Genomic DNA, 9,570 nt, shown 5'->3' with positions numbered 1-9,570 from the left:
GGCCCGGCCTCTTCTTGGAGGGGGTGTCCGTTGCCGCGGAGACAGTGACGGGGGCTCCGGGGAGTTCCACGGAGCGGGCGGTCAGGCAGGGAGCCGGAGCTTGGGGAGACAGGGTGTAATTAGCACCCCCGGCGGCAGGGGCGGGAGGAGAAGCAGCTGTGCCCCAGGGAACTCGGAACACTGCTGGCGGGGCTAGCTCGACTAGAGGCGCGGCGGCAGGGGCCGGGACTCAACGACCGCTAGCGGGAGCAACCGCGGCGAGGGGGCAACCGACACGTCTGGGCCGAGGCTTCCACGCCCGTCCGCCAGGCGGCGGTACTGCCAAATTACTGGTCTTCCGGAAGTGCCTTCTACGTCTCCTGCTACGCCTGCGCTGCGGGAGGGGCGCGAGCGCGCTTACGCGGTTGCTACAGCAACCAGGAGAAGGCGGCTGTGCTTAACGGTCTGGATTTCAGTACCTTTCCCGGAGTAAGGGAAAGTCTCGCGCACGCGTGCTGGGGCCTCTGGAACCCGGCTCGCCTCCCGAACGGTGAGAAACCTCGCCTCAGACCGACCTCTACGCAGGCGCAGAAGCCCATCTCGCTCCCCTCCTCTTCCACTCCGCGCAGGCGCACAAAGCCGCGCTGGCAACCTCCGCAGCGGCCGCGCGCACCCTTCACCCGGCTGCCTGCTTTTGTCTCGCGCAACCTTCTTAAGCCCTCCGCGAGATCGGCCTTTCTTTTCCTCCGCTCTCCCCACCCGGAGAGCCAGGTGCAGAGAGCCGGGACCCCGCCCTTTCTCTGTATCCCTTCTCCTGACCAACCTCGTCTCTGTCCTCCCTCCCTTTTTCGTTTCCGAAGCCGGAAGGAGCCGAAGCGCCGACGGAAAAAACCGAAGCTGTCTCGCGTGAGTGAGGCCTTCCCGAAGCGGTGGCGGAAGGAGCCGAAGTTCACAGGCAGGGGAGGAGTGAGTGCACTGTCCGGAAAGAGCCGAAGCTTGGCATTGGGTTTAATCATCTGGCTGGGTCCGAGAGCCAGCGCTGGAAACCTTCAGAAAGTGCAGAAGTCCGGAACGGTTAGGATTGTCGGAAGTAGCCGATTGCTTGGATAGGGCTGGCAGCGAAGAGCGGGCAGAATCTGCGGGAGCAGCCAAAGACTGGGACGGTTTGAATTGTCGGAAGAAGCCGAACCCTTGGGAGGGGGGGCTGGGCGCAGAGGAACGCGCGGACCTACGGAAACACCCGAACGTTGAAGAGCTAGTTTCCGAAAAGTTACGATAGCCTGGGAAGCCGGTGAAATCCTCGCTTCGGGTGTTTTCGGAAGCAGCCGAAGCCGCCGCTCCCGATTCCCTCTACGGCCCGGAAATAGCCGACGCTATTTGGAGTCAGGCTCTGGGGGGAGGGGCACCTCGCGGGCGGGAGGGCGGGGAGAGGGGGCGGAGCCGGGGCGGGGCGGGGCGGGCGGCCCGGGCTTGATTAGGTAGGAGGCGGCGGAGCGCCGGCGGCGGCCGGAAGTAGCCGAAGCGAGCGGCGGAAGTAGCCGAATCGGCCGGAGCGGGCGGGCGGCAAGGCGAGGCCAGAGCTGCACAGGGCCCTTACGCGGCCGCCTCAGCATGTCGGACTTCGACGAGTTCGAGCGGCAGCTCAACGAGAATAAGCAAGGTGAGGGCGCCGGGGGAGCGGGGCGGCGGGCGGGGCGGATCCTGGCCTCTCTCCGTGTCCCCCGCCATTTTACCCCTCTCTTCCCCCTCCTTTCAGGGCCGCGCGGCGCCCCCCCCACCGCTTCGCGGCGCGCGCCTCGCTCACGTGACCGCCCGGCGTGCCGCCGCGCGCGGGAGGGGAGGGGAGGGGGCGGCGGGCGCGGGTCCCGGACGCATGCGCGGCCCTCTCCGTGCTGCGCCCCACGTGGTCCGCGGTGGAGGTGGCGCGGACCGTCGGGCTGGCTGGGTGTTTCTTCGCGGAATCCCCACGTCCTTTCCTTTTCTTTTTTTTTTTTTTCCCTCTTAAAATAATCTGAAAGGAGGTTGTATGTGTATCAAGTCCCGCAACGCTTCCTTTCTTTCCCGCTGCTCCGGCACTTCCGCTTCCGGCCGGGCCCACGGCCCTGGTCTCCACGCCCCCTTTGTTCCAAAATGGCGGTTGCGAGCTCCCCTTCACGTGGGCGCCGGACGAGGGGGGGCCCCCGCGCCGGGGCAGCGAGCGTGCCGCGGTGTCCCTCGTGAGAGAGGACACGCGTGCGTCCTTCTGACGCGGGAGTTGGGGGAGTCCCGATACCCGCAGCGTGGAGTGTTGATTGCTCGTCCGGTTCCAGCGTTGAGGCGCGTAGACGCGGTCTCAGCACTTGTCAGCGCGGGCGGGAGGAAGCACGTTCCCTCCCCCCCCCCCCAAGCTGGGGCCGAGGGGCGTGGGGGCTGCGGGGTGTCAGAACGAGGACTGGCAGTGGACGCTGCGGCGATCCGTGTGCTGGGGCCGGGAGAGCGGGGAAGAGGCCCTTCTCTTGAGTGCCCGTGAAGCCCGGCATTCCTGGGTTCTAACACTTGCTTTGTTGCCCGGCAGCCGTGCTGCTTTAAGATTTCTGTGTTTGTGTCTCCCGTGCGCTTGTGGAATTGAGCAGGATGATCGTAATGATAGTTGGTGGTTAAACTGAGCGCGTGCTAAGTGCTGGGCGCTTTTTTAACGCTTTACCAGGTTTCAGCTGGTAAGAGGCAGAGCTGAGCGCACACAGGGTAACACGTAGAAATGTGTGTGGCGTGGGGCTTGGTATATACTAAGTGCCTAATAAGCGATGTGTTTTTTGTGAAGTTATCGTTAGCGTGATGTTGCACTACGAAGTGGAGAGGCACATCTTCATTCAGGTGGCACCGGCAGGAAAGGTGCTTTCCAAATGTCATTCTGCCAAGTCCTCACACACCTGGGGTACATGGGACCTTTGTTTCAAGGAAGGTTTGGGTGTTTTTGCGTGATTTCACTCCGTCAGTAAGCGGGAAAGCTGAAATCCACCCCGAGTCTGGCTGGCTGCAAGGCCAGGTGCCACGAGGCCCGGCTGCCAGGTGGAGCTGATGGAGCTCCTCCTCGAGGCACTTACTTGCAGGTATGTTGTCTGGTTTCGCCCTGGCCTGAACTCTGGGCTGGTGGAGCTGTCCCACAATGCGTCCACAGCATTTTGAGCAATTGAAGTTCCTTTTATGTTTTCATTTGTCGTGGATCTGTGTGTGTTGGGAGGCAGGAAGCTCTGTCCACGTGTTGCCCTGCCTGTGAATCCTTGTCTCTGCGGGCCAGCATCTGCGCTTCAGCCCATGCCTAGGGCACGTGTGTCCCCAGAGAATTAATTTCCTTGTCTGGTGGCAGGCACCCAGCAGGCATCACTGCTCCCTCTGTGTTGGTCCCTCAGCCTGCTTGTCTGTTTCAGAGCCTCAGCCTCAGGGAAAGTTCTTGGGGCCCACAGCCTGCTCATCTTACAAGTGTGGAGCCAGAGGCCCAAAGCCCCAGGCCGCAGCTGCTCTGTACCCAGTGCCATGCCTGTTTGCCTGTAATTTCACGTTGCTTCAAGTCTCTGATTTATTTTTTGTTTTCTATGTTTATAGAGATAATAACATTGTGATTAGTGATTCTAGGCAGACCCTTGAGTGTTCTTCTTGTCCTGCGTTAAGAAGTGTGCCCAGGTGCCTAACTGTACTTCCTAATGCCACGGGGTTCACCTTCAGTCTTCATGCTCTTCTTGCTTTTGCCATGGGCAAGTTACATAGCCTCCCTGTGCCTCAGTTTCCCTTTCTGTTATTTGGGTAGAAATGTTTTTCCTGAGCAGTAAGGATCGAGGGCTAGTGGGGCTATTGAGTATAGATGTGTTTTAGGAGCATTGTTGTGTTTGCTGCTGTTTTTTTTTTTTTTCTTTCTGTTTTCGAGGTGCGTTTTTTCTTGAGTTTTAGTGGTTTTGGAATTGAGATTTATTTACAGGAAGTTCACATTTAAAGTCTCAGACGGCATATGAGATAAAGTAGTAAGGACGAGGCTAAAGTCCACTTTATTACACCTTATTCTTATTGCCTCTTCCTGCCTCTGTTCATAGACACGGGGTAGTGGAGGAGTTGGGGGTGTCTTTGAACTAAGGAATAAGGAAATGCACTGTGATGTGCTGGTGGTTTGGTCTGCACCTCCTTCCCAGGGCGAGAGGTCTGTTGAGCGGAGGTTTCTGTGGTTTTATGGGCAAGACTGCTCTGTTCCTAGTCGTCACCCCTGAGGCCAGTGAGGGGGTTGAGGGAGCCAACTGGGGGCTGAACCCCAGTCACTGGCTTTGAGGGAGTGTGGGCAGGTTGGGGTGGTTTGGGATACCAGCCTGTGAGGGGTAGTGGGCAGGGCACACTCCTCCCCTAGCTCCTGAGGCAGGGCCAGGCACCTTCTCTTTAGCCCACATTCAGAAAGGGGCACCTCCCTAGAGGAGGGCATCTTGCATTCTTCACCTAGTTGGGAAGGGACCATCGGGTGTCCTGGCTTCCTGGGGATATCAGATCTTGCCTGGCACCTGACCCTGGGGCCTGATGGTGGGGCTGTGGGTGCCAGCTGGTTGAGGAGGTCTTTCCTGAGGGGTCGCCAATTTTTTCATTCAGGAAAACATTATTGGGTCTCTTGATTCCCCAGCCTCTAGCCCTGCCCCTCTCAGGGACGACCCTGGGGTCAGGCCCCTCAGCCCTCGAGGGGGACCAGGAGCCAGCCTCCTCTGTCTTCTCTGGCTCCCCAGCTCCTCCTGAGCATCCTCAGGTATCTTACACCCCGGGGGCATTTCCAGGCCCTGTCCCCTCAGGTAACCAGCTCCCGTCCCCTTGGTCCCCCAGGGTCCCTGGACTCACTTGTGGACCCAGGAAGCCTGTTATCTCCCCATCTCCATTGAGTCCCTTCCCCTTGGGGGTGGCCTCCCTGGGGCTCGGGGCATAGCCACCAGTGAGTGGGTGGGCTGGGCCGCGTCCTCCCTCAGCTCATTCTCCTCCCCCTCGCCCTGGCCCAGAGCGAGACAAGGAAAACCGGCACCGGAAGCGTAGCCACAGCCGCTCTCGAAGCCGGGACCGCAAGCGCCGGAGCCGGAGCCGGGACCGGCGCAACCGGGACCAGCGGAGCGCCTCCCGGGACAGGCGGCGAAGAAGGTACCAGGGCTTGGGGACCCCTGGCTGGGCACAGGTTGGGGGTGGGCCAGCCTGTGAATGGGGTGTTGGTGCGCTCAGACCTTGTGCTCCTGGGACTCTGGCTTCTCTCTGTGTATCTGGGGGAGGGAGTCTGTTGCTTGTCTGTCTTGAGTTCAGAATTTTTTTTTTTTTTCCCACCCTGTTCTGGAGTTGTTTTTTCAGTTTCTGGTGGGTTGGTGAGGGCAGTAGGTTCTTTATCTTGGAGGTGATTCTGGAGTCAGGGCACTCGACTCTTGTTTTTTCCTTCACGAGGTCAGTCCCAGTTCCTGTCTCTTAGGGCTGGTTTCTTTTATTCCCACTCTTCCTATGGTTCTCTGTGGGATTGTCTTCTGGGGCCTGTACTTTGCCTCCTGGGAAGAGGGGGTTCTTGAAGTGGGGCAGCATCTCTGATCCCTAACTGCATTCTGCTCTTCTAATGCTTCTTTCCTCCGTAGATTGCCCTCTCTGTTTTCTGTCCCCTTAGGTGAGGAAGGGCGGGGTAGGTGGAAGTCCTCCTGCCTCCTTCCATCTCAGTTTCTCCAAGTAGAAAGTGGTCTGTGTGGCCTTTCCTTCCTTCCTCAGTTCCTCTTTCCTGGGGTCGGAGGTTTGAGGGGAACGGCAGGGCTGAGGGGGCCTGCCCCCAGCCCTGGGGCTCTGCGCCCTTGGGGAGGTGTGGCATGTGGGGAAGACGAGGGTCCCCAGTCACCCTTCCCCATACCTTTCCCTCCCACCCCCCAGCAAACCTTTGACCAGAGGCGCTAAAGAGGAGCACGGTGGATTGATGTGAGCTTCTCTTCCTGCCCCTTCCACCCTGATGTCCACTCCCTTTGCCCCCCCCCCCCTTGCCCCCGTGTACCCTGCCCTTGTCCAGCCCCAGCCCAAGCACTGGGGAAGAGATTCCACTTGCCTTGAAACCAGCACCCTCCCCCAGGCCTGGGTGCGGCCCTGACCCAGATCCTCTCCCTCCTGGAGAGCGCTGCACTCCTGGTGGGGAGCTGAGGGGAGCCTGGGGTGCTCACAGGCCCACCTTTGGTCAGACTGAGGTCGTCCTGCCCCGCTCTCCCCTCCCCCTTCCCAGTCGTTCCCCCCGCCACGAGAAGAAGAAGAAGGTCCGTAAATACTGGGATGTACCACCACCTGGCTTCGAGCATATCACCCCCATGCAGTACAAGGCCATGCAAGGTAGGCTGCAGCTGCTGCCTCATTAGTTAACAAACTGAGGGTGCTGAGTGGTTGAGGGAGCAGACTTTGATCTGGTGGGGGGTGATGGGGTAGCAGGATAAGGTTTGTGTCCTGGGCTTCCTGGTTTCTGTCCTTTCGACCACCACAGAGGAGATGCTGTGAGACTCCCATGGCAGAGTGGGGTTGAGCCTCCCTCGGGCTGGTCCTTGGGGAGCTGCCCTCCTGTGGCTCTCTGGGTGTGCAGTGGGTGGACCCTGAACTGGGGGGTGTGTGTGGAGGATTGCCCTGCTGCAGTCTAATCCTGCTGTGCTGTTCTCGAAGCTGCGGGTCAGATTCCAGCCACCGCCCTTCTCCCCACCATGACCCCTGACGGCCTGGCTGTGACCCCGACGCCGGTGCCCGTGGTCGGGAGCCAGATGACCAGACAGGCCCGGCGCCTCTACGTGGGCAACATCCCCTTTGGCATCACTGAGGTACTGCCCGCCCCCTGCCTTTTCCCTGCCCCTACCCTCTCCCCAGTTCCCCCCACCCATTCCTCCCCTTCCCTCCCTTCCCTCCCCCAACCTGCACGGGTCAGACTCTGCTCCTGCAAGGCCCCCCGGCCCCCTCCCAGACGGACCGATGGAGTTGAGCCAGCCAGGGGCCGGGCTGGGGGTGGCCCTCTCCCTCCCTCCTCTTCCCCTCTCCCGTCTCCCCTCTCCCAACCTCCTCCAACAACCCAGGGATCAAACACACACATAACGAACCTACGAAAATCCATGAATCCGTATCGAGAGAGACAGAGAGGGAGACTCGCACACGCGCGCGCACGCCGACACACACACACACACACACACACACAAACACACAAACAGACGCACGTTCCCCTCAGATTTCTCTGACACACCTCTGGTTCTCTGCCGCCTGTACCCCATCCTCTCCCTACGTCCCTCCCGTGGTCGCTGCTCTTTTGTTTTTGATGGCCCTGACCTCCCCAACCTTCCCCACCGCTCCTCTCCCCTCCCCTCTCCCCAACCCCTTCCCGTGGCACCCCGAGAATCCCGAGATCAAAGAGTTGTTTCCATTTCTCTTTAAAGTGAAATATTGTGGGGCTGAGATCCCTCGTAGCAACAAAAAGTTTGCTACCGTCGTCGAAGGCAAGTAAGGTCCATTCTGACTTTCTCAACCTGCACTTTGCTACGTTTGATAAAGCAGCCCCCGGACTCCAGGGCCAGATCCCGCCACATCACTCTTTTCTCCTCCCCTCCCGCCCACCCTCCCTCACCCCACCCTCCTTCCCTCCACCTTCCCTATCCCTTTGCTCCTCTTTTTCTCTGACTTGGTGCTCTCTGTTCCCGCCTGCTCTTTCTTCGCTGCTTTCCTACCACTTTCCTCTTGCTGCCGTTGGATGCTTTTTCTCTCACATTCCATTTCCTCGTTTTCTATTTCATGCTTTTTCTTCTTTTCTTGTCGCTGTTTCCGTGCATTTTTCTTGAACGATGTCTCTTTGGTTGGGGCCCCCGTGGCCTTCCCCACACTCCTGGCCCCTGGCTGTCTATCGCTACTGCCTCCTCGCCTTGTTTTCTCTCATTTTCTTCTGCCTTCGTTCCTACTATTGATCTCTATGCCCCCATCCCTATTCCACTGTTCCCTCCCTTCTTCCACCTTTCCAACTCCCTCCCTTCCCCTCACCCCCAAACCCCTCTGTGTCTCCCTCTCTCACCCTCCCCTCCTCTCTCCACCTCCCTTCCCCCGCCCCCCCCCTGTCTCCTATTCCCTCTGCAGGAGGCCATGATGGATTTCTTCAACGCCCAGATGCGCCTTGGGGGGCTGACCCAGGCCCCTGGCAACCCCGTCTTGGCTGTGCAGATAAACCAAGACAAGAACTTTGCCTTCTTGGAGGTGAGCCGGGTGCATGGCGGGGTCAGGAAGGCATGTGTTCCTCCTGGCGGCAGTACCCCTGCAGCAGCCCTTGTTCCCTGGGGCCCTTCTGCAGGCCGTTGTCCGCTGGGCTCCCTGACCCTCGCCGCCCCCTTCTCTTTCAGTTTCCGCTCAGTGGATGAGACCACGCAGGCCATGGCCTTTGACGGCATCATCTTCCAGGGCCAGTCACTGAAGATCCGCAGGCCTCACGACTACCAGCCCCTGCCTGGCATGTCAGAGAATCCCTCTGTCTACGTGCCTGGTGAGTGGGGGCCTTGTCCCCTCCCGTCTCCGGCCTGGCTGGAGATACTTGGGAAATGGTGTGAGAGCTTCTCGTCCATTTCTCCAAACGTTTGGAGCTGGGCGCTCTCCCCACTTGAGTTTGCGTAGTGGCTGTGGAATGTGTTGAGGGAGGTGAAGGGCTTGCAGCCTGTCATTCTCGCTCTTGGGCCTTGGCAGTCAGCGTGAGCACAGCAGTCAGGCTCCCGTTGTGGGGCTGGCAGCTGGAGAATCCCTCATTTTTTTGGTCTGGGTGTTTCTCTTGACTCGTGTGCTTTGGGCCATTCCCCGCAGCCGTGTTCAGTAGTATTCTGGGTCGGTGTGCTTTTCCTGCGAAGGGTAAGATGGTGAATGTCTTTGGCTCTGTGGGCATAGCGTCTCGGTCGTGGTTCTGTTGCGATGTGGCAGCCTGCGCGCAGCCTCATGCTATCTAAGTGGGCACGGCCTTGTCGTCGTTGGATGCTGACTCGTCAGTTTCATACACCATGCACATGCTGGGCAGGAGCCTCTCAAAACCCTTGAGGACTGCACGGAAATCGACAGCAGGCCTGACTCAACCTGCAGGCTGGTCGCTGTCTTCTGTGGAGAGATGGGTATAAGCAAGGATTTGCGTCTCTGTGAGGCCCTGTTGGGGTGCAGGGAGCAAAGTGGGCTTGGAGGAGCCAGCGCTGTAGTGGAGCTGGGGGGCCTGATTCTCAGGCCCCTGGAATTCATCCAGGAAAGGTAGGTGAGCGCTGGTACTCTGGGTATGGGGGGAGGAAGTAGTAGAAGGTGGGATTCCAAGGGCAGAGGCTTTGCCCTGAGGGCCCCTTTTAGAAACCGAGTCCACTCTTGGCAAAGCGGTGGATGTGGAGTCCCAGAGGGGGTGGCACCTTGGGACTGGGCGCTGGTTCCCTGGCTTGTCTCCAGTGTTTCCCACTGCAGTAATTTGGTAGGTTCGGCGGATCTCTTGAATTCTTTCAGTGGCTGAGGTGTCCTATGTACTGACATGCTCTAAGCACACAGCCCCATAACGTTCTGTGTGGACACACATCTGTGGGACCGTGTCCCAGATGAAGCCACGCAACATTGTTTTGT

At 59.4% G+C, this 9,570-nt stretch overlaps 1 protein-coding gene across 1 annotated transcript; it reads left to right on the top strand.

Moving 5' to 3' along the window:
* The first annotated feature begins 1,446 nt into the window (after positions 1 to 1,446).
* U2AF2 (U2 small nuclear RNA auxiliary factor 2) lies at positions 1,447 to 9,564 on the top strand. The gene is made up of 7 exons (XM_057314567.1): positions 1,447 to 1,639; positions 4,977 to 5,112; positions 5,869 to 5,913; positions 6,209 to 6,312; positions 6,634 to 6,785; positions 8,077 to 8,193; positions 8,338 to 9,564. The coding sequence occupies exons 1-7, from the start codon at positions 1,591 to 1,593 to the stop codon at positions 8,602 to 8,604; spliced, it is 870 nt and encodes a 289-aa protein (XP_057170550.1). The 5' UTR covers positions 1,447 to 1,590; the 3' UTR covers positions 8,605 to 9,564.
* Positions 9,565 to 9,570: the final 6 nt, after the last annotated feature.

Source organism: Ursus arctos, unplaced genomic scaffold, assembly GCF_023065955.2.
Source record: "Ursus arctos isolate Adak ecotype North America unplaced genomic scaffold, UrsArc2.0 scaffold_19, whole genome shotgun sequence".
Lineage (NCBI taxonomy): Eukaryota > Metazoa > Chordata > Mammalia > Carnivora > Ursidae > Ursus > Ursus arctos.
Note: the sequence above shows the minus strand (reverse complement) of the source record. Positions and strands in the feature narration are given on the sequence as shown.

What these genes read in the sequence shown, in the direction of transcription:
- U2AF2 (XM_057314567.1), top strand. Translation starts at nt 1,591, where the DNA reads ATGTCGGACTTCGACGAGTTCGAGCGGCAGCTCAACGAGAATAAGCAA. An exon ending in CGGGACAGGCGGCGAAGAAG is followed by an intron (nt 5,113 to 5,868) that starts GTACCAGGGCTT and finishes CCCACCCCCCAG; the next exon opens with CAAACCTTTGACCAGAGGCG. An exon ending in GCAGTACAAGGCCATGCAAG is followed by an intron (nt 6,313 to 6,633) that starts GTAGGCTGCAGC and finishes CTGTTCTCGAAG; the next exon opens with CTGCGGGTCAGATTCCAGCC.